Source organism: Oncorhynchus keta, chromosome 30 (genome assembly GCF_023373465.1).
Source record: "Oncorhynchus keta strain PuntledgeMale-10-30-2019 chromosome 30, Oket_V2, whole genome shotgun sequence".
In the NCBI taxonomy this organism is placed as follows: Eukaryota; Metazoa; Chordata; class Actinopteri; order Salmoniformes; family Salmonidae; genus Oncorhynchus; species Oncorhynchus keta.
The window spans coordinates 34,520,229-34,547,914 of NC_068450.1; the positions used below are offsets into that span (position 1 = coordinate 34,520,229).

The window sequence follows — 27,686 nt, forward strand, 5'->3', positions numbered from 1 at the left end:
TGTTGTCACAATATTGTTTTATTCATATCGTCTCCCATTGGGTTGAATGAATGTAATATACATGTAAAACTGATGAACTTCCTTCAACAGCCTTCAGAGAATAAAGTTGTAAAGTGCCAAGATCCACAGTTAAGTGGCACCACTGACAAATAACCACAGGCATCAGGAACAGGTTTAACGCAATAGCAATGTCCAAGAACCCACACTATCTGTCACTCAGTCAACAGTTCGCTTTATACAATTCTGTTTGAAAAGGCAGTAAAAAAAATCTGGAACAGTGCACAGAAACACATGTTTAAATGGGTGTGTGGCCCTTGAAGAGCGCACAAGAGTTATGGTCTAAGAGGGAGATAACCAGATAGAGAAACAGGATATACAATGTAGGAGTAAATGACAGAATGTAAATAAACTAGCCCAGGGTTCACTAATTCCTCCCAATGGATTCTCCTCTTATCACTAAGAACAACTACACCCCGGTTACAACATAATGCTACCATCAGACAGCAAACAGAAAGCTAGGCACTTTTTTCATATTAACTTTACAGGCCATGTTTAAAAGTGTACTGGCAAATATGCACAGCTATATATTTCCCCCTCCGTGGCCGTTATTGAGTGCTTTAACAAGCTCCGTGCTGTTCTCTATGTCGGTAGAGGAGTGGAAAGAGCAGGGAAAGAGGTCATGGGTGTGAATGCTCAGTAAACACTACATTCTGGTGACTGCTGAGGAGACACATAATCAATATTTGGCTATGTGGATCTAAATTGGATATAAAAATGTTTGACAGTGGCTTGAATCTACATCTCTCATTTGAAGGTGTACCCGTGAATGGTAAGGGATGTGAGATGAGGATTTCATGGGACATTGCATTGCGTCTTTTGTATGTTTGCATAAAAGCAACTCGTTGTTACTGTAAATGAAATGATGGCGTGGAGACTTGTATTCCATTAGGGCAAGCATCTGTCACTGATGTCCTTCGGCTTCAGTTTGAAAAGTCAAACAACGAAAGTAGGTCTATAGTGAATCCCAGATCCTGGGTAGGTTCTCCAGGATCCTCCGGCGATGTGAGGGGTTTGACACTCCGGCTGCACGCAGGTCCTCCTCTGTGATGCCACTGTGGAGAGGGCAAAGGTCATAAAGGTATCCATAACTGACTTAGACCACTGAGACCAAAATAATCCGTTTCCATTGACTATTATTCTTCCTCTCACCTGAAGTAGTCCAGGTCGTCCCAGCCATTGAGGCTGAGTCCCAGGGTGTAATTCTGCAGACCCAGGGTGCTGAGTAGCTCCCGCACTGTCTCTGGAGCCCCACGGAGGACCTGCATTAGACATCCCCCCCAAAACATCCCTCTCAAAATGAGCCCAAACCAAAGTGTTTGTTGCCATATTATTGAGGCTAGGAGTTTTTCCTGATCATGTGAACTTTAAGAAAAATCTTTTGCCCATGACTAGTCCCACTCTACATATTGTGTCTAGTCACCCACCTCTTTCTCCCAGCAGTAGCCTCTCTCGGTAGACATGGCCAGGTCATTCCTCTGGGCCGGTCTTTGGACTGGTGTTGATGGAGCCCTGATGTCTACAGGGAAGAAGTCCACCTCACTTAGTGACTTGGCAATCTGCAGGGCTGTGAGGGAGTGGTCCCCTAGGGGCTCAACTGGCTGCTCCGCCACCCAGGGGGCTGAGGCCTGGATGTGGGGCACATGGGTGGATACATAGGGGTAGAGTGAGGTGGGTTTGCTGCTCCTTACAGGGCTGGCTCGTTCCTGTTGGTGCACCCTAGGCTGTTCTCTCCTGGGGGTCTCTCTAATGACAGCGGAGTGGTCCGTGTACATGTTCCTCAGGTACCTGGCAGGCAGGATGGCGTCCTGGACAACATTGTTTTTGCTTGGTTGTGGTTGTATGGGCTGTTCATGATAGTGTGAGGTGGTGGTGGGGTTTGGGGCAGGGGGGATTGGCAATGTTTTTTTTGCTGGGAAGAGCTGATAGGAGGAGTTGGCCTGGGGAGGATGATGGTCATTGGAGGAGGAGTAGTGGGTCAGGATGCCTGGAATCTCGATTTCAGTGAAGTCCGACCTGCGAGAGGACTTCCTGTCATAGCCACGCCCCCCAGAGAGCTTTGGGAGCTGCAGCGCTGAGTCGCCGGCCCAGACCACCTGGGGGTCCCTACGAGGGGGTGGAGCCTCCTCCACCCTGCGCAGGACAGACACACCTTCAAATATGAAGTAAGCGGGGTTTGTGTAACTGCTAGGGGCTGGCTTGGGTGGAAGGGGTGAGGATCTGAAATGAATGGACAAATCATAATGAGACTAAACCATAACTATTTGCCCATCACTAACCAACTACATCTTTAATCAAATGTTGACAATGTATGTTAGTTTCACTGTGAGCATCTTGAAAAACTCCAAAATATCCTCACCGGCTGATAGGTGCCTGAGTGGACTGAGGAGACAAGTGTCCCCTCACCAGACCCTTCTCATCCTTCTCGAAGCAGAACCACTCTGAAAAAGCCAAACAGGTGTTTACTGGACATGCTCTAACTCATGTCTTCTTCATATGTTCTGTGTTGTCTGGGGTTAAGACCCAGACTAGCACGTGGTGGCAGTGTTTGCGTATTGCCATGGCAATGTGTGAGGCTTGACCTATAGGGTTAAGGGCACCCACTCACACTGTGTCCTTTGAATGTGTCAGGATGCATCTGGTCAGGCTCAGCCAGTGAGGAGCCAAAAGAGGATGCAAGGGCAGAGACCAGAGAGAGAGAAAGCCTTGGATTGTTGAGGAGCCAAATAGAGGAAGTCAGGGCAGAGACCAGAGAGAGAGAATGCCAAGTTGTGGATCATTGAGGAACCAAATAGAGGAAGCATTGAAAGATACACAGGAGAACCAGAGGGCACATGGACTGTCACGATGGAAACCCAGCGAGAAGCAATAGTACGAGCAGAGTGAAGAGAGGAGACTAAACGAGAGGAGAGCAGAGTGAAGAGAGGAGACTAAACGAGAGGAGAGCAGAGTGAAGAGAGCAGAGCAGAGTGAAGAGAGGAGACTAAACGAGAGGAGAGCAGAGTGAAGAGAGGAGAGCAGAGTGTAGAGAGGAGACTAAACGAGAGGAGAGCAGAGTGAAGAGAGGAGAGCAGAGTGAAGAGAGGAGACTAAACGAGAGGAGAGCAGAGTGAAGAGAGGAGAGGTTGGCAGGATGGCAGCAGGCTAACCTACCGTAGATCTTCTCACGTGTAACTCGCCGGTCTTTGGGCACGTGGACCCTGACCCGCCCACGTATGGAGCCCATCTCCTCGCCCCGGTGGGTCAGAAACATCTCAAACTGCTCCGCCGCGCCGGTGAGGGAGCGCAGCGCCACACAGCACTCACCTACAGGACCAACAGTAGGATCAACAGTGAAGTGGGATGAAGCTTCTTTCTCCCAGAATGGTTAAGATTAAGACTTGGAGAAGGTAAACTGGTCATTGATCTGTCCCTAAAATACACTTGTCAATGAATAGGTTTCAAGGGGGCGTTGATTGACTTCTTGCAAAATGACTGATGAGAGGCAAAGAAGTGAATGGTGGTGGTTATGAACATGAAGGGAAGGACTTATGGGCTCTGGAGTGGGGCAGTGTTCTAAGGCACTGCATCACAGTGCTAGCGGCATCACTACAGCTCCTGGTTCGATCCTGGGCTATATCACAACCGGCAGTGATCGGAAGTCCTATAGGGCGGAGCAAAATTGGCCCAGCGTCGTCCTGGTTAGGGTTTGGCCGGTGTAGGCCGTCTTTGTAAATAAGAATTTGTTCTTAACTGACTTGCCAAGTTAAATAAAGGTGAAATAAAAGACTCATGACCAACCGTATGACTCAAACCCATCACATGACTTGACGCACAGCAGGAGGTGCTGATCCTGAAGGAACTCCATGTCAGAGACGATCGGGAGAAGCTATGATATGTAGACACACACAAAGGTTAGCTACAGTGCATTCTAAACATTTTTTGTTTTTTCTCCTCATCAATCTACATTTTTTGCAATGTCACATTTACATAAGTATTCATACCCTTTACTCAGTACTTTGTTGAAGCACCTTTGGCAGCAATTACAGCCTCAAGTCTTCTTGGGTATGATGCTTATCACAAGCTTATCACACCTGCATTTGGGGAGTTTCTCCCATTGTTCTCTGCAGATCCTCTCAAGCTCTGTCAGGTTGGATGGGGAGCGTGTTTGACGCTATTTTAGAGGAAGCATTGAAAGATAGCACAGCTATTTTCAGGTCTCTCCAGAGATGTTCGATCAGGTTCAAGTCCGAGACCTGTCCCGAAGCAACTCTTGTGTTGACTTGGCTGTGTGCTTAGGTTTGTTGTCCTGTTGGAAGGTGAATCGTAGCCCAAGTCTGAGGTCCTGAGAGCTCTGGAGCAGGTTTTCATCAAGGATCTCTCTGTACTTTGCTCTGTTCATCTTTCCCTCGATCCTGACTAGTCTCCCAGTCCCTGTTGCTGAAAAACTTCTCCACAGCATGATGCTGCCACCACCATGCTTTAATGTAGGGATGGTGCCAGGTTTCCTCCAGACGTGATGCTTGCCATTCAGACCAGAGAATCTTGTTTCTCATGGTCTGAGAGCCGTTTAGGTGCCTTTGGCAAACTCCAAGAGGGCTGTCATGTGCCATTTACTGAGGAGTGGCTTCCGTCTGGCCACTCTACCATAAAGGCCTGATTGGTGGAGTGCTGCAGAGATGGTTGTCTTTCTGGGAGGTCCTCCCATTTCCACAGAGGAAATCTGGAGCTCTGTCAGAGTGACCAACCAGTTCTAGGTCACCTCCCTGACCAATGCCGTTCTCCCCGGATTGCTCAGTTTGGCCGGGCGGCTAGCTCTAGGAAGTCTTGGTGGTTCAGACTTCTTCCAGTTAAGAATGATGGAGGCGACTGTGATTTTGGGGACCTTCAATGCTGCAGATATGTTTTGGTACCCTTCCCCAGATCTGTGCCTCGACAGAATCCTGTCTCGGAGCTCTATGGACAATTTCTTTGACCTCATGGCTTGGTTTTTGCTCTGACATGCACATGTCAACTGTGGGACCTTTATATAGACAGGTGTGAGCCTTTCCAAATCATGTCGATTCAATTGAATTTACCACAGGTGGAAAGCAATGAAAAACATCTCAAGGATGATCAATGGAAACAAGATGCACCTGAGCTCAATTTCGAGTCTCATAGCAAAGGGTCTGAATACTTATGTAAATAAGGTATTTCTGTTTTTTATTGTTCATAAATGAGCAAAAATGTCTAAAAATCTGTTTTTGCTTTGTCATTATCAGATATTGTGTGTAGCTTTATGACGAATATGTGGAAAAAGTGAAGGGGTCTGTATACTTTCCTAATGCATTGTATGTGTCTTTGGGATGGGTCTGGTGATCTATCTCCAGATTGATTTATTTACCTTGGGCAGCTGCTTGGAAGACCAGCCCAGTTTGAGGAAGCAAGGCACGTCACAGCTCTGTGAGTCATTCTCTATGGAACGGCGGATCTCTGCAAGAAAACAAAGTCATTCATCACATCATTATATTATAGAACTTCAGATTAACTATCTGAGAAAATATTATGAAGGACAAAGCACCGTCAAGGCAGGATGAGTGAAACTCAATGAAGAACTTGGCTTTGCCGGCTGTCTTCACAATAGCCTCGATGCCCTCTAACTCTATCCAGGCCCTCTCCATGCTCAAGCTTGGCTCTGTTTGGAGGCATTAAAGGGCCACAAGCTAGCATAAACGTTATATTATCTTACGTGTATTAATTAAAACGATTATGCCAAAATAACTACAATGACTCCACCTATTTTGAACTTTGATGTCACCCCTATATGGAACGTGGCGAAAACAGGCGAGTGGTCACTGGTGAAGATGTCATCTGTACAACCTGGAGACAGACACAGAGATCTCAGTCATAATGATACAGCCCTGTCATAATGATACAGACCTGTCATAATGATACAGAACAGTCATAATGATACAGAACAGTCATAATGATACATATAACAGTCATAATGATACAGCGAAGTCATAATGATACAGAACAGTCATAATGATACAGACCTGCCATAAAGATACAGAACTGTCATAATGATACAGACCTGTCATAATGATACAGACTTGTCATAATGATACAGAACTGTCATAATGATACAGAACTGTCATAATGATACAGAACTGTCATAATGATACAGACCTGTCATAATGATACAGACCTGTCATAATGATACAGCCCTGTCATAATGATACAGAACAGTCATAATGATACAGACCTGTCATAAAGATACAGAACTGTCATAATGATACAGACCTGTCATAATGATACAGACTTGTCATAATGATACAGAACTGTCATAATGATACAGAACTGTCATAATGATACAGAACTGTCATAATGATACAGACCTGTCTTAATGATACAGACCTGTCATAATGATACAGACCTGTCATAATGATACATACCAGTCATAATGATACAGACCTGTCATAATGATACAGAACTGTCATAATGATACATAACAGTCATAATGATACAGACCTGTCATAATGATACAGAACAGTCATAATGATACAGCCCTGTCATAATGATACAGCCCTGTCATAATGATACAGCCCTGTCATAATGATACAGACCTGTCATAATGATACAGACCTGTCATAATGATACAGACCTGTCATAATGATACAGCCCTGTCTTAATGATACAGCCCTGTCATAATGATACAGACCTGTCATAATGATACAGAACAGTCATAATGATACAGCCCTGTCATAATGATACAGACCTGTCATAAGGATACAGCCCTGTCATAATGATACAGACCTGTCATAATGATACAGACCTGTCATAATGATACAGACCTGTCATAATGATACCAACCTGTCATAATGATACAGACCTGTCATAATGATACAGACCTGTCATAATGATACAGACCTGTCATAATGATACAGACCTGTCATAATGATACCGACCTGTCCGTTATCATTATGCTGTTAAGTGTACCATCAAATGAGCACTCTTATGTCACTGATGATGACTTCAGTACTCTATGTTGTTCGACATTATCATCAAAAACCTGTAGCATAGACTAAACTAACCATCCTTTAATGACTGTGATGGTGTATGGTGAGTATACTGTGTTTGCTGATGGAAGTCAAAAGCATGGCCCTGGAGTCAGAGCCGCGGTGAGGAAATTACTGTTCGTCTGAGGACCACAGACCAGAGGACGTAGGAGTTGCCAATCATACCTTAACAGGGCCTCTCACATTTTACAGGAAAACGATGAAAGAAATGGCCACGAAATGTCTCATTTTGGAATGCCACAGGAAATAATACTATGATATCCAATTTGCTGTGTCTAAATGCTAAACCACAATGCTGTTATGTCTGAGGATAATGTTATGAACCTAAAAAAAAAAATGTCCTAAACTTAAACCCACCATAGGAGTTGCAGGTGATATGTGTCTCTGAGTAGGACTTCCACAGAATCCGGTCACACCATGACGGCACATTGACACGCACCTGTTGACACAGAACAGAATAATGACTATATGTAAAGTCTGTTTTTGTTAGATGTGGGGTATGTGAAAATAGAATTGATTCAAAATTGAATTGTACAACGAAGGGAACCCTGCACTCCAATCCTACCAGCCATTTCAGCCTGTGAGGTATTATTAGCCCCGTGACCCCTGTGACCCCCATTAAAACCGATTGGGTTACACATAAAGGAAGTCCGGTAGGGAGCTATAAGTCTCTGTTTAGTCTATTTCGGGGTGTATGGTAGCATTATGAAATGTACTTATTTGTCACTCACAGGTAATGCTTGGTGTGGATTACTCATCACTTTGGGATTTAACGTCATTCAGACAACAGCATGACGTGGGACATGATGCAGCTCTGAGAGGTTGTGTCAGAGAGTGTCACAGGGAGGTAGACTCACGCCAGAGGTCTTGTACTTCTGCCACAGGTAGCTGTCCCTGGACCCCCTCTCATACCGATAGGTGGGCGGAAACACAATCTTCTCTTCCTCTTAAACCAGGACAAAGGGAGAGAAATGGAGAGAGAGATTTAGGATATAGAGAGATAGGAGGAGAGAGAGAGAGAGAGAGAGAGAGAGAGAGAGAGAGAGAGAGAGAGAGAGAGAGAGAGATAGGAGAGATACCACAGTGTGCTATCACAGAGGCAAAATTTGTGACCTGTTACCACAAGAAAAGGGCAACCAGTGAAGAACAAACACCATTGTAAATACAATCCATGTTTATTTATCTTCCCTTTTGTACTTTAACTATTTGCACATAATATGACATTTGACATTTGAAATGTCTTTATTCTTTAGAAACATTTTTGAGTGAAATGTTTACTGTTCATTTTGCATTGTTAATTTCACTTGTGTTTATTATCTATTTCACTTGCTTTGGCAATGTAAACATATGTTTCCCATGCCAATAAAGCCCTTCAATTGAAATTGAAGTGGAGAGAGAGAGAGGGCAGAGAGAGGGGGTAGATTCGGAGACAAAAGCAATGAAGAGGAGAATTGACTGAGCAGAATCAATAACACATCTATTTTCACCCACACATAAACAAACAGCTTAACATCAACTGGGAGGAGGACGAGGAGCAGTAGGATGCTACTCACTGAAATGGTGAAAGGCCTTTCTCTTGTGTCGTTCTTGTGTTAGCTGATCAGCACACATGAGCTCATCAAACTCCCGGTTGGACACATGTTTCAGAATGTCCTGTAAAACGGGAACGGCCATGAGGGGAACTCAGATTCAGTGTAAGAGAAAGCAAGGCAAGGCTCTGGGTCTATGGAGATGCTTGTTTTCCGGGTTAAACGACATGTGATCTATTTTCTGGGGGCACAATGAAAGAGGAGGCGGGTCTGTCTGACCTGTACGTCCAGGTCCAGCCTATAGTTGAGGTCTCCACACCAGAAGAGATGTGTGAAGCGTAGGCTCACGTCAAAGGCACTGAGCTGCCGGTCACCCAGGGACAACAGCCTGACGATGTCGGCAAAGTTCTGGTTCCTCCTGACAGCACCACAAGCACAGGGACATTTAGGGGCACACATAGATATGCTGCACGCATACAGTAGAAACATTCACACACTGTGCAGCCCTGGCATGTCACACCATACACATCAATCTGATGACATCTGTGTTGAACAGTCAAATGTTCTACCAGTCAACATAGGAAATTGCTGTGCATACCTGACTACTTTCTCACTGCCAGAAGTCAGATGGCAGTTGACAAACCCAAAAGAGGTACTGTTGAAGAGGAAGGAGACCCCAACAGCACCCTTGTTTCCTGGAAGCAGATCCATTTGAAAGGTTAAACTGAATAATTAAAAACACATTTCATTCCTCTTAATCATGATGCTCTGTTGTCTTTGGAAGTTGGCCACCGTGTGGTTTTCTGAGAGAAGGAGAAGGAGGGTGTGGTGTTATGGGTAGCCGACCCATAAACGACCCAAGTAGAGGCCTGGCATCATACCCAGTGTGTTCCCCAGGCCAGTCTTCACACTGGCTGTGTTCACATGGCTGATACGACTCTCGTGCTCTGGCTTCACAAACACTGCCAGCCTCATGTTCCACAGGGACTGTACTGCCACCTGCAGGACACATCACCACAGTACACTATAACAGAGCAATTTGAGTTTTTTCTTTAAGTCAGTTAAGAACAAATTCTTATTTACAATGACGACCTAGGAACAGTGGTTTAACTGCCTTTAACAGGGGCAGAACTGCAGATGTTTACCTTATCAGCTCAGGGATTCAATCTAGCAACCTTTCGATTACTGTCCCAATGCTCTAACATCTAGGCTACCTGCCGCCCCAATCAAGACATAGGTATAGACAGACATATGTCGACAGTACTGCTGTGTAAACAAGACTAAAATAATAATAACATATACGGTGTCTTGATTTTTCATGAAAGTATCGTAATCACAGACATTTGTTTTTTAGAAGTCCTCTTGTCAAACTCCAGGAAGAATCTGGTAAATGAATGAGAACTCAACGTCAACATGTGATTTTATAGACATACAGTTTATACACCCTGTGTTATGTACCTCTGGTCGACAACGTGCACATACAGAGAGCAATGGCAAGCAGTACTTGACTTGGAACAGGAGATCACCGGAGCTGAGTACCGGCACCACAAATGTTCTAATGCTTGAGCTCCTGTTCCTCTTACAGAATGTTAGCTCAAATATATTGTGCAGCTTCTGCACCTAAATATAAACAGTACCCAAAATGAGTACAGGCACCTATCTCAGTCCAAGTCAAGCACCATGTACAGTAAATTAACACCAATCATTATTTCAGGATGAATGGGTGAAAGAAAACGTACATCAAACAAATATCCCATAAGGCAGGATTCCCCAATTTGGCCCACGGGTGGTTTTATTTGGCACACGGGTGGTTTTATTTGGCCCACGGGTGGTTTTATTCGGCACACGGGTGGTTTTATTTGGCCCACGGGTGGTTTTATTTGGCCCACGGGTGGTTTTATTTGGCACACGGGTGGTTTTATTTGGCCACGGTGGTTTTATTTGGCCCACGGGTGGTTTTATTCGGCACACGGGTGGTTTTATTTGGCCCACGGGTGGTTTTATTTGGTCCACGGGTGGTTTTATTTGGCCCACGGGTGGTTTTATTTGGCCCATGGGTGGTTTTATTTGACTGGAAAAACACCTATTTCAAAGTATTCCCACCCATAATAGAGAGACAAGTTATCGTACACCAATGTCACTTTGTAGTCCACAAATTATTAGTAGTTGTGTTCCGGCCCCCCGACCATCCGCTCAAGAAAAGAAAATACCCGTGGCTGAATCTAGTTCATAATCCCTGTCATAAGGTGAGCAAGGATATACTACAGACATTCAGAGTGACTGAAAGCTGGGAGAAAGGAAAAACAAGGTAGAGAGAGAGAGAGATGGCAACAGAGCTGCACATATAGTAGAGAGCGAGAGCGAGAAAGAGAGAGAGAGAGCGAGAGAGAGAGAGAGAGAGAGAGAGAGAGAGAGAGAGAGAGAGAGAGAGAGAGAGAGAGAGAGAGAGAGAGAGAGAGAGAGAGAGAGAGAGAGATGGCGACAGAGCTGCACATACAGTAGAGAGCGAGAGAGAGAGAGAGAGAGAGAGAGAGAGAGAGAGAGAGAGAGAGAGAGAGAGAGAGAGAGAGAGAGAAAACTGAGAGAGATGGCGATAAATGGAGACCAAGAGAGGGAAAACTGATGCTCACCTGTTTGTACTCTATGTGAGTGTAGCTGTGTAGGGTAGCCTTGACGTGCTCGGTCCACTCCTTCTCCCCCTGAGAGTTCTCCTGGGTACCCAGGGCATAGATGTCATGAGGCAGCAGAGCTGTGGACTCATCAGGGGTTCGACCCAGACCACAGCACGTCACCCAGGACTGCAGACTGCGAGGGGGAGGGGAGCCACCTGAACACACAAGCATCAAGATAATTTGTGAGGGGATAACATAGACCAACATCTAGTGCTCATGTTTCCAATAAGATAATTATGTCTCTCCAGTGTAATAACCCTGTAATAACTTAGCTAGCCGTAGCTAGCGCTACCAGTGATAGTATTGATGTCAGACAGTAATAGTGAAAGACACTGCTCTAGGACAGTGAGGTGCCAAAGGTGTCTTAGTTACCCATGTTCCAGCTGCCCACAAACACAGAAATGAGGTCAGGTTCACTCAGACGGGAGTGCCTGGTCTTCATCAGCTGTAGCAGCTGGCAGAACGCCTCCCGTTTCTGGAGGGAAGAGAGAGTGTTCTCAGTCAATGTAAAGACTACAATGGAATCCAATGGATAGAAACACATACAAATCAGAGGGGGCACAAAGTACATGGGGATGGCTGGGATAGATGCCCCCCACCCCCTTGACTGTAATTTGGAGAATTTTAAATGTTTCAAACAGCTTTTTCCTGCAATCTAGAGCCACAATCACTTTGCTTAAAGGAATGTGAGTCTTATTCAATACATTGCTTGCTTTTCTGAAGTCCAACAGCCATGCCAGCTAGGCTACTCTAACTTGATTGATAGCCTGAAATGGCATCTTGGCAGCTAGTTATGAGGTTGGGAGATTGGGAACCTATCTGGGCTGAAGACAACTTCATAAAATTGCTAGGTGGCTAGAAGTATGACAGAGAAACAACTACAACAACAACACATTAAAGTACATCTTTTTTGGACAGGACAAATTTAAAGGGGGGCCCCTGCATACAGCTGAATGTAGAACTTGATGTACCCTTGCACTCTCAAACATGAGCTCCAGTGGGTTGTTGTGATGACTGTCCACGACCATGCGCAGCTTGGCTGGGCTGCTCTGGAACTTGACTAGCTGCAGAACTGAAAAATAGGTGAAGCATTTAAGATCACTGAACCTGATCAAACTCAGTCAAGTAACATCAGATGTCGTTGTCGTGCTCCTACTCTGCTCATGTGAGACCGTCTCCACTCCAAATGACCCGGCCTTCCTGTCAAACAGCAGCACTCCTGTGTCCACATCCAATGACACTGTCTGTCTGCCGTAACGCACCATCTTAATCTAGACACACACAGACACAGAGAAGCACACACACAGACAGAAGCACACACACACACACACATAAACACACACACACACACAGACAGAAACACACACACACACAGATGATGAAAAATAGGAATCACTGTACCTCAAAGATGATCAAAATATGCCCCCTTAAAAGTGGCCCTTGTCGCTCTCTTTCACCTGAAAGGAGTGGACAGGTATGGGCCTAGAATGGTTCTTGGCTACAGGGACTGGGGCAGGGACAGGAGCTGGAGCTGGAGCTGGTCCAGGGGCTGGAGCTGGAGCAAGAGCGGGCTCAGGTGGAGGGGCAGGCTGCACAGCAAGGTTGTGATTGGTCACAGCATCTTGAAGAGCTTTCAGCACCTGCACAGTCAGAGCATAGAGAGTGTCAGACTGTATAGACCAGTGGTCCCCAACCTGTTTCGGTTCCTGTACCGCCAACTAAATTTTCCTCTGCCCTGAGTACCCCTGAAGTACCACCTCATGTGCATTTTGCCAATCGTCTTCTCAAGTACCCTCTATTAATAAGCCAAGTACACCCCGGTTCCTTGGGAACCACTAGTCTAGACCATGAAACTAAGACTGATTTGTAGTGGGTGGGTAGTGTGTGAGTATGTGGGTACATACCCTCTTCTCCAGGGAGGAGAGCAGGCTGACCAGGACAGAGATCTTACACAGCAGGCTGTCCAACTCCATGTCTGGACCTCTACCCGTGTTCTGAAAGGAGGTACATTAATATAGTAAGTTGCTGTGTGCTATGTGGAATACAGATGGACATACACTGAGTGTACAAAGCATTAGGAACAACTTCCTAATATTGAGTTTCACCCCCTTTTTCCCTCAGAACAGCCTCAATTCATCAGGGCATGGACTCTACAAGGTGTCGAAAGCGTTCCACAGGGATGCTGGCCCATGTTGACTCCAGTGCTTCCCACAGTTGTGTCAAGTTGGCTGGATGTCCTTTGGGTGGTGGACCATTTTTAATACACACGGGAAACTGTTGAGAGTGAAAAACCCAGCCGCGTTGCAGTTCATGACACAAACGGTGCTCCTGGCACCTACTACCATACCCTGTTCAAAGGCACTTAAATATTTTGTCACCCTCTGACTAGCATACATACACAATCAATGTCTCAATGGTCTCAAGGATTAAAAATCCTTCTTTAACCTGTCTCCTCCCCTTCATCTACACTGTTTGAAGTGGATTTAACAAGTAACATCAATAAATGATCACAGCTTTCACCTGGATTCACTTGGTCAGTCTATGTCAAGGAAAGAGCAGGTGTCCTTAATGTTTTTTACACTCAGTGTACTGTATATTGTACCCCATGAAGGGAACATAGAGCATTTTTATTTTCAATTGGTTCACTAGAGGGCGTAACAAAGCAGATTTCCATTATTTTTTGTCTTTTTAGTTTGCAGGTCCCCTTTGGACCATAGTAGAATAGACAGAGGGTTACAGACAAGGTATGACTGATGGGCAGGACAGACAGGACAGGACAGACAGGACAGACAGGGTAGGACAGACATGACATGACAGGACAGACAGGACAGGTAAAGATAGACAGGGCAGGACAGACATATAAGGACAGACAAGGTAGGACAGTCAGGACAGACAGGACAGGACAGACAGGACAGGACAGACAGGACAGGACAGACAGGATATATCACAGAAGGGATGTACCTGTGGCTTGGTGGAGGTTAAAGGGCAGATAGGATGGTCAAACACTTTGGCCAGCGTCTCCAAACTGGACATGATCAGGTCAATCTCACTGTGGATCAGAGAATCCATTTCATTTTCTCCTCATGATAAGCAACAAAGCCATCACATCCCAAACACCAAATGACGCAGATCACTTGAACTGTAATAGCAGTTATAACATGGTGAAACCCACCTGTTGAGCCCCTGGCATGCGGTGCCCAGGGTTTGGTGTAGATGGCGTAGGCCTGTTGCTCCTCTACGTAGACCCTCCACATCCAGAGGCAGCTCACTGCGCAGATACTCACTGAGCAGCCCAACCACCTCACCTGCCATGCTGTGAAACCAGGGGACCACAAACACCACTCAAGCAAGTTGAAGAGAGACACCACAGGAAAGTGCTAAAGTACTTTCATCTCTAAATCCCCAGACCAATATTACACATTTTGTACATCTATATACTCATGTTGTGTGATGGGGACTTCTGTACCTGGATGTGTTGAGCTCCTGTAGCCTGTGGAGGAAGAGGAGGTGTGGGGACGGGGTCACTGGGAGTCCAGCGGGGGGAGCTATACTGACCGAGACTGGGAATGGGCTGGGACTCCACACCGGCCCTGGCTTCTCATCATCACCTGAGCTCTCATCCCCAGGCTCCATGTCCCTCCCCACAGGGTACAGCAGAGGGGTGACCAGACCTTTATGGGGGTGCTGGTACCCCAACACCAGGTCCCCCAGTGTACGGAAACAGTTCACCTGCACCCCCTGAGAAGTCTGTGGGGAAACATACACACAGACATACACTGGGTGTACAAAGCATTAGGAACACCTTCCTTAATATTGAGTTTCACCCCCTTTTGCCCTCAGAACAGCCTCAATTCGTTAGGGCATGGACTCTACAAGGTGTCGCAAGCGTTCCACAGGGATGCTGGCCCATGTTGACTCCAATGCTTCCCACAGTTGTGTCAAGTTGGATGGATGTCCTTTGGGTGGTGGACCATTCTTGATACACACTGGAAACTGTTGAGTGTGAAAGCCCCAGCAGCATTGCAGTTCTTGACACAAAGAGATGCCTCACAAATCCTCAACTGACAGCTTCAATAAATAGTACCCACAAAACACCAGTCTCAACATCAACAGTGAAGAGGCGACTCCAGGATGCTGGCCTTCTAGGCAGAGTTCCTATGTCTGTGTTCTTTTTCCCATCTTAATATTTTCTTTATATTGGCCAGTCTGAGATATGGCTTTTTCTTTGCAAATATGCCTAGAAGCTGCCAGTTGAGGACTTGTGAGGCATCTGTTTCTCAAACTAGACAGTCTAATGTACTTGTCTTCTTGCTCAGTTGTGCACCGGGGCCTCCCACTCCTCTTTCTATTCTGGTTAGAGCCAGTTTGCACTGTTCTGTGAAGGGAGTAGTACACAGCGTTGTACGAGATATTCAGTTTCTTGGCAATTTCTCACATGGAATAGCCTTCATTTCTCAGAACAAGAATAGGCTGACGAGTTTCAGAAGAAAGTTATTTGTTTCTGGTCATTTTGAGCCTGTAATCGAACACACAAATGCTGATGCTCCAGATACTCAACTAAAGAAGGCCAGTTTTATGGCTTATTTAATCAGAACAACAGTTTTCAGCTGTGATAACATAATTGCTAAAGTGGCATTGGAAAACAGGAGTGACAGTTGCTGATAATGGGCCTCTGTATGTCTATGTAGATATTCCATCAAAAAATCTGTTGTTTCCAGCTACAATAGTCATATACAACATTAACAATGTCTACACTGTATTTCTGATCAATTTTATTTTATTTTCACTGACAAAAAATGTGGTTTTCTTTAAAAAACAAGGACATTTATATATTTAAGCATTAATAGCCAATATACCACGACTAAGGGCTGTTCTTAAGCACGACGCAAAGCAGAGTGCCTGGACACAGCCCTTAGCTGTGGTACATTGGTCATCTATCACAAACCCCCGAGGTGCCTTATTGCTATTATAAACTGGTTACCAATGTAATTATAACACTAAAAATAAGTTTTTTGTCATACCTGTGGTATACGGTCTGATATACCACGTCTGTCAGCCAATCAGCATTCAGGGCTCGAACCACCCAGTTTATAAATATATATATATAACCTACACAACACAGGTGATCATCATGTTCTTAAACTGTTCGTAAAAGCTCCTAAAGCTTGGAAGACTGTCTCAGATATGCAGTGCATCTGTTCAGCATATGTTGTTCTAACATTATCCACAAAAGAAAAATGGCTGTTGATGTTTTGAATGTGACTGCATGTCTCCAGAGCTCCTCGTGTCTGGAAGCCAAAATGACCTGGATATACTCAGAAGGGACATTTGGAAAAGAGGTGCTTAATCTCCTAGATCCTGGAGGTGCCAAAAAGAAGCCACGGCCCCTCACCTCTGTTTGAATGGCCAGTGCAAGAACCACATCAAACACACACCATCCAGCGGGCTGCAGAAACCCCTACTATCCCCACAGGCCAGGAGATGGTATCACAACCAACCACCCACGTCCTGGTCACTGCCAAGGTTGGCTGCCATGAGTCACAGTGTTCCAGCAGTTTACTAGCCGACCTCTGTGTCCTGAGCCAGTCTACCGTACACACCCGCTGCCCGATATAAACAACACTCCAACAGACAGACGCCTCAGACATGTACAGTAAACACGAAGGGGGAAACACACGTTCACCAGCCATAGACAAACACATTAAGGTGCCAGTCAAAGACACAAAGAGTGTTTACACTAAATGCACTCATAATACCCACAACGCTGCAGGCACAGACCTATTAGATGTCATGGACAAACTCAGACACAGAGTCCACGGGGCACTCACTGCAACACCGCAAAACAGAAAAAACATGTTCTTCATCTTAGAAATGTTTGTTTTTCTCGTGTGGTTAGATTTTTTGGGTGGGGGGAAGACGTTACCTGCCCCAGCTGCCAGGGACTTCAAATGATTGATGCATTTTTTTCGAGGAGCTCTTGAAAAGTGATTATAAAGCAAATAAGGACAGAATGACACAAGGAGACAAAAATGGCCTCTCTTTTTGCTCAAAATATCCCTCTCTTTAAAATAACTCTCTCAGAAAAACTAGGAAGCAACCCCCTAATCGCTACGTGGTAATGGCTTCAAAGCCAACGAGTCAATCTGCTTACTGGAGACTTTAGTGACTTCAGGGGAAAACAAATGAAGCTGAGATACAGTATGTGGATAAAAGCCCTGATCTGACAAGAAAGTATTTGAGCTGTTGTCTTTGGACTTGCGCACCTAGTCACGGTAAAGGAATGTACAGGCTGCCTAAAACCTTTTAGTTTTTGTGTGTTTTGGTCCTGATAATAATTAGGACCAGACACTGCGGCTCTTGAATTGAGTCGTCCCCAGTAGTTACTGTGTCTAATACACACACATATAACCCGCCACACACCAACCAATCCCAGCCACCCCTATCCTGTGACCGGCTAACCCTCAACACACACATCCCTGTCCATGACACACACACACACACACTCAAAGCACAAACAGACCCAACCCCCTTTGGAGCACTGGTCAATGACCCAGTGCATGGGTAGCGCAGAAATCTGTGACACACACACACAATTTGTCCACTGTGCAGCTGAGGTCACGCTCGGAGCATGTGGCAACATGGCAGAAAGAGATGCCGTTCAAACATCAAGGTCTGTAGCAGAATGAGCCCAGTATGTGAACACAAGACGCTTCCTTGTTTCCATTGAAACAGACAGCACAACTCTGTTGTCGTAGAGTAACGATAACAACTACAGTATTGTACTACACATTCTTTCTCGTTAGTGGTTGCTACAAGAGGATACTGTTGTACATGTACATGTAGGTTACAGTATATTAGCTTATTTACCAGGCACAGATAAGGGTCTACCGGTGCCCGAGAACTTGCGCCTTTGCCCTCCCACTCGCCAAGTGAGTTTTGTTCTTGTCTTGCTTCTTGCTAGCTTGATGATAGTTGTTTGTGCCCTTATGGTACTGTAAATAATTCAATCATTTATATACACAGTCCCAGTCAAAAGTTTGGACACTCCTACTCATTCAAGGGTTTTTCTTTAATTTGTACTATTTTCTACATTGTAGAATAATAGTGAAGACATGCAAACAAGGTACAGTTGATGTTGAGATGAGTCTGTTACTTGAACTCTGTGAAGCATTTATTAGGGCTGCAATTTCGGATGCTTGTAACTCTAATTAACTTATCCTCTGCAGAAGAAGTAACTCTGGGTCTTCCTTTCTGTGGCGGTCCTCATGAGAGCCCGTTTCATCATAGTGCTAGATGCTGTTTGCGACTGCACTTTTCCGTGTTTGACTGACCTTCATGTCTTAAAGTAATGATGGACTCTTGTTTCTCTTTGCTTATTTGAGCTGTTCTTGCCATAATATGTACTTTTACCAAATAATGCTATCTTCTGTGTACCTCCCCTACCTTGTCACAACACTACTGATTGGCTGAAACGCATTAAGGAAAGAAATTCCACAAATTAACTTTTAACAAGGCACACCTGTTAATTGAAATGCATTCCAGGTGACTACCGCGTGCATCTGGTTGAGAGAATGCCAAGAGTGTGCAAATCTGTCAAGGCAATGGGTGGCTACTTCGACAAATCTCAAATATAAAAAATACATTGATTTGTTTAACACATTTTTGGTTACTACATGATTCCATAAGTGTTATTTCATTGTTTTGATGTCTTCACTATGATTCTACAATGTAGGACCACGTTTGGGACATCCTGATCTAGAGAGTTTCCTAACCCTGGTCCTCCAGTACCCCAACAGTACACATTTTTCATTACAGCCGTGGAGAAACACACCTCATTCAGCTCATTGAGGGCTTGATGATTAGTTGACAAGTTGAGTCAGGTGTACTTGTCCAGGGTTATAATAACAATATGTACCATTGAGCGTACATGAGGCCAGGGTTGGGAAACACCTCTATACTCTAGCTAACCACCATATACTGAAATATCCACAGCCAGCCATAAATCATGAGTTAGAAGATTATGAAGTTAATTATTAGTTAAGAGGATTGCAGATAAATCACAATCAGTAAAAAAAAAAAAAAAAGATTTTTCATCAACAAGCATTTCGCTATACCCGCATTAACATCTGCTAAACATGTGTATGTGACCAATCACATTTGTTTTGATTTTGATCAATGATCAGCAGATAGCCCACCCTCTTTTATCAATGTCAATCATGTCTTTAGGAGGCACTGTAACTTCCTTGCTTATAATTTGCGATGATTGTGTGCTGCTGCGGAAATAAATAGGTCAATGCTCAAAATGTAAATAACAAAATCATGACAGAAGCGGTTATTATGTTATGAATTTTGAGATATGAATGATGAAATTCACCAGGGGGGTGCCGGTGGGTGCCCTTATTCATTGTGAGATATGAATGATGAAATTCACCAGGGGGGTGCCGGTGGGTGCCCTTATTCATTGTGAGATATGAATGATTAAATTCATCAGGGGGGTGCCGGTGGGTGCCCTTATTCATTGTGAGATATGAATGATTAAATTCATCAGGGGGGTGCCGGTGGGTGCCCTTATTCATTGTGAGATATGAATGATGAAATTCATCAGGGGGGTGCCGCTGGGTGCCCTTATTCATTGTGAGATATGAATGATGAAATTCACCAGGGGGGTGCCGGTGGGTGCCCTTATTCATTGTGAGATATGAATGATGAAATTCATCAGGGGGGTGCCGCTGGGTGCCCTTATTCATTGTGAGATATGAATGATGAAATTCACCAGGGGGGTGCCGGTGGGTGCCCTTATTCATTGTGAGATATGAATGATTAAATTCATCAGGGGGGTGCCGGTGGGTGCCCTTATTCATTGTGAGATATGAATGATGAAATTCACCAGGGGGGTGCCGGTGGGTGCCCTTATTCATTGTGAGTACCTGCCCCCTCACAGCCCTATTAGTTCAGGGATTCTTTAAAGACGGGACAATCTCAACTTTTTCCCACAAATATTTGTCTTAATAGTAATTGTGTTAATATTAACACAGTTTGAAATAAATATTTTGATAGACCAAAGTATCAGTTATTTATTTTCTCAGAAATGTGCAACTAACTGGATTCATGTCAACTTTGTCAGACACCGTAAAAGGCTAATTTTGTTAGCATTTTAGCACGTTTTTGTTTTTACATAAAACAACAATCATGCCTCCCGAGTGGCGCAGTGGTCTAAGGCACTGCATCGTAGTACTAGCTGTGCAACTAGAGATTCTGGGTTCGAGTCCAGGCTCTATTGCAACCGGCCGAGACTGGGAGACCAATGGGGAGGTGGACAATTGGCCCAGCGTCGTCCAAGTTAGGGGAGGGTTTGGCCAGCATGGATGTTGTTGTCCGATTGCGCACTAGCGACTACTGTGGTGGGCCGGGCGCAGTGCCTGCTGATATGGTTGCCAGGTGTACAGTGTTTCCTCCGACAGATTGGTGCGGCTGGATTCTGGGTTAATTGGGCATTGTGTCAAGAAGCACTGCAGCTTGGTTGGGTTGTGTTTCGTAGGATGCACGGCTCTCAACCTTCGCCTCTCCTGAGTGCGGGAGTTGAAACGATGAGACAAAACGGTAACTACCAATTGGATACCACGAAATTGGGGAGAAAAAGGCAAACTTAATTTTTTTTTTTTAAATACAAATAAAAAATAAAACGACATTCATAAAGCAAACATTATCACACAGACAATACTTCAAAAGTGTGAACATTGTTGCAGAACAGTGATTTTTTATGAATATTGACCCCAAAACAATATTTTGAGGGAGTTAGCCATCAGTGATGGATTTAACCAGCCACTGACGGAGTTGACAACGATACTCAAAACATTTTCACCCCTAAAAATGAAAGTTCAATACAAACATTTCTCAAACATGGATAATTATTCATTTGAAAATCCCCAATAAAAACATGACCATTCTATCAGATATTCAACATAAATAAATCTGACGGAGTTGACAGCTCATTCAAGTCATATACACAGTAGCAATTTCATTTTTCCTCAGTTGCTTTATGATTCTAAAACCTTATTAAATCTAACATATTTGAACCAGAATTCATATTATATCTTGATCTATCAGGCAGATGGAGTTGACAGTTTATGGTTGTGAACATGGTGATTTCAATATTGTTTGTTTAAATCTATCAAAAGGAGAGGAGTTTACAGACCATGAGAAGTCTTGTGACACTACAACAAGGGGTCCTTATGGTATAGCTGCCCCTGCTTATTCCTGATTCATTTAGGATTTTAGACATATTGACCAAATCTCCGGGCACATCGTTTAGGTTTGAGAGAAATGTTCTTTAAAGTCCCAGAGGGTTATTGCAAGAAACTACATAAGATAATTGTTCAGTTAATATCTATCATTGGCAGTTCATAGAATTCGAAACACCTTTTTGAAGGGTTTCAAATTGGGATCCTTCGCTCCAGACAAAGGCATTTCCATACTATAGAGCTGACATGGAAATGACTAACATAGAAAGTATTTAGAAAATTCCCAAAACAGATCTTTTCCCTTGTAAAATTATCATAAATATGTTTTAAGCTCAAATATATATATTTTGTAACTATAAAAACAATGTTTCCCTGTCGAACGAGGATTGTCCCGACTTTCAATGTGAGTGGGGTATGGAAACTCGAACATGAACTTTAACGATGGTCACTCACCTGAACCGCTAATAGGCCATCTACATCAGGAAGAATACGGTAAGTGTGAACGTGCCGTTGGAACCTGAAAAGGTGAAAATAACATTTATGAAGGTACTATGAACTCCAAGACATCACAACAGCATTATACCACTGCCGTGGGACAGAAATAAACTGAGGAAGAGCAGATGTGCTGCCCTTGTTAAAAAACACTGCAACTTTATAAACAAGACACCAATTTGTTGATGGTGTGACTCATTTAAGTGGTTATTTGAGCAACTTCACAGTCCACTGCGGTAGCATGAGACTACATGACTACCCACAGACCTACTGTTTTCACACACCACTGTTTACACAAGCCACAGCTACACAAACCGTCCCGAGGGGTGTCACTCGCCTGAAACATGTGGGCTTCATGTTCCATAATACTCACTTGGTAGTAAAATCATACCACTAGTCTTTGTCAAGTACACAAAGGAGAGCTAACTTTTATCTCTACTACCTCGCATGACCTTGAGAAACAGTACAGTAAATGCCTGTGAACTCTCCCTCTGTTAATAGCCCCTTGTTGAAAGCCTTCTGTTGAAAGCCGCTTGTTGAATTTTATTTATCCAGTATTTTACCAGGTAAGTTGACTAAGAACACACTCTCATTTGCAGCAATGACCTGGGTACAAGTTAGAGGGGAATGAATGAGCCAATTGTAATTAGCTGACCAATTGATTATTAGCTGACCGTGATGGTTTGAGGGCCAGATTGGGAATTTAGACAGGACACGGGGGTTAACACCCCTACTCTTACAATAAGTGCCATGGGATCTTTAATGAGCTCAGAGAGTCAGGACACCCATTTAACATCCCATCTGAAAGACAGCACCCTACACAGGGCAGTGTCCCCAATCACTTCCTTGGGGCATTGGGATATTTTTTAGACCAGAGGAAAGAGTGCCTCCTACTGGTCCTCCAACACCACTTACAGCAGCATCTTGTCACCCATCCAGGGACTGACCGAGTCAAACCCTGCTTAGCTTCAGAAGCAAGCCAGCAGTGGTATGCAGGGTGGTATGCCGCTGGCATAAAAAGTCCCCCTGTTGAAAGCCCCCTGTTGAAAGCTTGACCTTGTGATGCCTGGTAGAAAAGCACACGTACAATTCATCTAAAATGAATGCATATTTTCCAGTAATGAAGTTAGAGAATATGCAAAGAAACAGTAGACCTGTATTGATGTGGAGATTAGATTAGATTTAGACGGTGTCTAAATTACATGGTCCTTCTGTAGCTCAGTTGGTAGAGCATGGCGCTTGTAACGCCAGGGTAGTGGGTTTGATTCCCGGGACCACCCATACGTAGAATGTATGCACACATGACTGTAAGTCGCTTTGGATAAAAGCGTCTGCTAAATGGCATATATTATTATATTATTATATTATAGACACCGTTGCCTTAGAGAACACAAAACCCAATATATACCTCGGCCTAAACATCAACGTCACACCTAACTGCCACAAAGCTGTGAACGATCTGAGAGACAAGGCAAGAAGGGCCTTTTATGCCATCAAAAGGAGCATCAAACATCATTAGTGTACAGTAGGCCTGTATTAATGTGGAGAGTGTGGGAGACGGAGACGGGGGGGGGGGGCTAGAACCCATTGCCCTTTATGGTTGTGACGTCTGGGGTCCGCTCACCAACCAAGAACTCACAAAATGGGACAAACACCAAATTGAGACGCTTGCAGACGCATGCAGAATTCTGCAAAATGATTCTCTGTGTACAACGTAAAATAACAAATAATGCTTGCAGAGCGGAATTAGGCCGATACCCGCTAATTATCAAAATCCAGAAAAGAGCCATTAAATTATACAACCACCTAAAAGGGAGTGATTCTCAAACCTTCCATAACAAAGCCATCACCTACAGAGAGATGAACCTGGAGAAGTGTCCCCTAAGCAAGCTGGTCCTGGGGCTCTGTTCACAAACACAAACACACCCCACAGAGCCCTAGGACAGCAACACAATATATATATTTTTATTTAACCTATATTTACCAAGGCAAATCAGTTAAGAACAAATTCTTATTTACAATGACCGCCTATTAGATCCAACCAAATCATGAGAAAACAAAATGATAATTACTTGACACATTTGAAAGAATCAACAAAAAATCAGAGCAAACTAGAATGCTATTTGGCCCTAAACAGAGAGTGCACAGTGGCAGAATACCTGACCAGTGTGACTGACCCAAACGTTGACTATGTACAGACTCAATGAGCATGACCTTGCTATTGAGAAAGGCCACCGTAGGCAGACCTGGCAGACCCATATCTACTGGGTGAAATACCACAGTGTGCCATCACAGCAATAAGATTTGTGACCTGTTGCCACAAGAAAAAGGCAACCAGTGAAGAACAAACACCATTGTAAATACAACCCACATTTATGTTTATTTATTTTCCCTTTTGTACTTTAACCATTTCCACGTCGTAACAACACTGTATATAGACATAATATGACATTTTAAATGTCTTTAGTCTTTTGGAGTGTAACTTTTACTGTACATTTTCATTGTTTATTTCACTTTATTCATTATCTAGTTCACTTGCTTTGGCAATGCTAACATATGTTTCCCATGCCAATAAAAGCCCTTGAATTTAATTGAATTGAGAGAGAGGGAGCAAACGAGCGAGCGAGGGAGAGAGAGGGAGTGAGAAAGAGAGAGGGAGTGAGAAAGAGAGAGGGAGTGAGAAAGAGAGAAGGATTGAGAAAGAGAGAGGGAGTGAGAAAGAGAGAGGGAGTGAGAAAGAGAGAGAGAGTGAGAAAGAGAGAGGGAGTGAGAAAGAGAGAGGGAGTGAGCGAGCGAGCAGCATGAGCAGCAGTGGGGCTCAGCTTTCAGGAATGTGTCTGGCTCAGGGCCGCTTTGCACAGAGAGCCATGTGGTCACAGCAGCTCCCTCCCTCTTCCAGGGGCCCCAAGGAAGACTGAATGAAGGAGAGAGGAGACGAGAGGAGAGGGGGGCAGGGAGCCCTAACCAGGGTTACACACACACACTGGCCAGGCTGGGTTGGGCTGTATCAGGACAGGGCAGCCTGACTGTTCTTGGGCTGAGCCACAGCCTTCTCCCTGCCCACCGACCCAGCTCTGGGTGAGACTGATGGAGATGACAGAGAGACAGGCTGCTGAATACAATACAGACATTGAGACAGTCAGTGAGACATTCTATAAAACTTGTGAATATGAGGTTAGTTCCCCTTCCACTGACATGTAGGGGAAAGTTACCAGTGTCCCGTGAGCAGGTGTGGGTGTCTGACTGCGAGCACCACTGGGTTCATAATGACCATACACACTCAGAGATGGAAAAGAGGTGTGTGTGTGTGTGTGTGTGTGTGTGTGTGTGTGTGTGTGTGTGTGTGTGTGTGTGTGTGTGTGTGTGTGTGTGTGTGTGTGTGTGTGTGTGTGTGTGTGTGTGTGTACTCACAGCAGACAGAGGGCGTAGGCTCCAGGCACGGACTCACTGTCCCTGACAAGGAAGCTGCCGTCCCTCCCAGCCCGGGCCAACAGGTCCTCTGCATGCACACGGCTGATGTCACGGTGGTACCACGCCGCCATCGCCATGACATCCGACGGTGTTGTTGTCCACCTGTCAGTCAGTGGAGTGTCTGTCTTTCCAACAGAGTAAACCACAGTAAGGTAGAAGGTCAGAGGCGACACACACAGTCTGTCTCAGACACCTGTGTCATGGCACCATGGGACCCTCCAATCAGGAGCTCACGTTGTGCTGTCCTCTTGAGTGTTCACAGCTTCTCCAGCATTCTGGTCCTAATTAATAAGGTCAACTCAGGAACATCAACAGCAGCCCTCCTCATTTACTACAGGCACCCCCTCCGGGGTCTTACTGGGTTACGCGTCCTATTGTGGTTGAGGATTGTTGCCGTTGTAGAGTCAGAGTGAATAACCCTCCCACAGATTTCTGTGTGTGTCCAGATTCCAGAACTTCAGTTGCTTCCTCTAGATGAACTTTGGCCCACCTTGCTGTTAGTTCCCCCTCAGAAAGACACCCTCTCAGTGTGCAGGCTGCTGTCAGCCGGATGTTCGTCTCAGGCAGACAGAGCCCATTGTGGAGGAGAGAGAGAGAGAGAGAGAGAGAGAGAGAGAGAGAGAGAGAGAGAGAGAGAGAGAGAGAGAGAGAGAGAGAGAGAGAGAGAGAGAGAGAGAGAGAGAGAGAGAGAGAGAGAGAGAGAGAGAGAGAGAGAGGAGCAATGGTGCGTAAAGCCAACCACCCCTGGGGGCACTGACAGCAGTGCCTGTAGCCTCACCACAAACACCAGCAATGCTCCTGCCTGCTGTCCCCTCAAAAGCCCTGCATGCAAACAACACAGAAAAGAAGAACCAAAAGCAGTCATTCAGCCACACAAACAAACCCTGCTGCACAGCCTGCTGTGGCGGATAGAAGTCAGCGCCCAGGCAGCCGTGCAAGAGAAACCAGACAAATTCAAATCATTTCCCAGTTGTTTTGCCATATAAGGGAAAGGGGGAACACCCTACATAGAGTTCATCTGATGGTTGCAGTTCTCTCTGGATATCAGTCTCTCTCTCTCCCTCTCTGTTTTCAGACGTAGATTCCAGAGGGTGGATGGGGGGTGTTGGTGGGGGATGTCCAGGGTCCCTGGTCGGTCCTGTGCTGAGAGTGTTTTGGGGAGGTCCCATCCCCCTGGGGTAATGTGTTCCGTATCTCTTTGTAGTATCGTCAGAGGAGGAGGGGAACGGGTAGTAGAGGACGAGAGGACTAGCCCTGTTAGAGCACAACGCGGGCAGCACAGACAGAGGAAGTGACTCCCCGCTCCAGATGTGAGTAAGAAGGAAGAGAGAGAGAAAAAAAACTGACGGAGCAGCCAAAATAATTCCTGCGAGTGACTATACTTCATTAACCAACACTGCCAGCAGACTCCTTTCTCTGGGCTCACCCCTCCCTTGTCCTCCTCCTCCCCCCTCATTCTCTTCCATCTTTTCCCTGAATTTTCAAAGACCAAACACAGCAACGCCGTGCACACTCAGGTGGGTTGCTTGGCACAGCCACTGTGTCTCACTTGTGCGTTCTAGTCCTCTTTTCCAGACTTTTTTCCACTGTGCTGGCTAGCTTCACCCCTCTCTCTTTATCCCTCCAACCGTCTCCTTCTCTTCCCCTCTCTCTTTCTCAACTCTCTCTTTCACCTCCCCCTCTCTCTTTCTCCATGTCACTCTCCCTAACTTCCCTGCCTTCTCTCCCTCCTTTCTCAGCAGAAAAGCAGCCTCCATATGAATTTGATCATCCCTTACTTTCTGAATCATATTTTTGTCCTCCACAACAATGCCCCTCCTCTTCTCCCAGGGTATTGTGGTCAGTTTTTTGCCTCCAGCTGTGCTGCCTCTTACTACTCAGCAGAAATCCATCACACACACCATTGCCCACCCTCCCAACTCCTCTGTTTATTACAGGCCCAATGCCATCTCACCACTTTCTGAAGGTCATAAACCAGTCATTGTTGTGCCTCCATGTGGCTGCGTCTTATTTTTACAACCTTTATTTAACTAGGCAAGTCAGTTAAGAACAAATTCTTATTTACAATGACGGCCAAGGAACAGTGGGTTAACTGCCTTGTTCAATGGCAGAACAACAGATTTTTAACTTGTCAGCGCGGGCTTCGATCCAGCAACCTTTCGGTTACTGGCCCAATGCTCTAACCAC

General features: G+C 45.0%; 1 protein-coding gene across 2 annotated transcripts; it reads right to left on the reverse strand.

The window, feature by feature from the left end:
- Nucleotides 1-27,290, reverse strand: LOC118363432 (phosphatidylinositol 3,4,5-trisphosphate 5-phosphatase 2B-like). 2 transcript variants are annotated; one of them, XM_035744291.2, is made up of 27 exons: nt 26,507-27,290; nt 25,440-26,321; nt 21,990-22,053; nt 14,762-15,042; nt 14,468-14,608; nt 14,257-14,344; nt 13,200-13,289; nt 12,753-12,935; nt 12,452-12,566; nt 12,267-12,367; nt 11,668-11,770; nt 11,254-11,450; nt 9,505-9,622; nt 9,222-9,318; nt 8,903-9,041; nt 8,648-8,747; nt 7,952-8,040; nt 7,452-7,533; nt 5,812-5,895; nt 5,597-5,710; nt 5,420-5,508; nt 3,838-3,925; nt 3,211-3,363; nt 2,417-2,498; nt 1,485-2,277; nt 1,210-1,319; nt 1-1,112 (listed from the first exon to the last, which is right to left on the reverse strand). In XM_035744291.2, the coding sequence occupies exons 2-27, from the start codon at nt 25,574-25,576 to the stop codon at nt 1,013-1,015; spliced, it is 3,738 nt and encodes a 1,245-aa protein (XP_035600184.2). In that variant the 5' UTR covers nt 25,577-26,321; nt 26,507-27,290; the 3' UTR covers nt 1-1,012. The 2 variants fall into 2 exon arrangements, with proteins under 2 accessions (XP_035600184.2, XP_052344282.1); XM_052488322.1 differs by having other exon boundaries at nt 25,440-27,290.
- Between the last annotated feature and the right edge of the window lie 396 nt (nt 27,291-27,686).

Excerpts from the sequence above, each read along its gene's own strand:
- LOC118363432 (XM_035744291.2), bottom strand. The coding sequence starts at position 25,576 with ATGGCGATGGCGGCGTGGTACCACCGTGACATCAGCCGTGTGCATGCA. Across the intron at positions 14,345-14,467 it reads GCATGCCAGGGGCTCAACAG|TGAGATTGACCTGATCATGT; the intron begins GTGGGTTTCACC and ends TCTGATCCACAG. Across the intron at positions 5,711-5,811 it reads GACATCAAAGTTCAAAATAG|AGCCAAGCTTGAGCATGGAG; the intron begins GTGGAGTCATTG and ends GCCTCCAAACAG.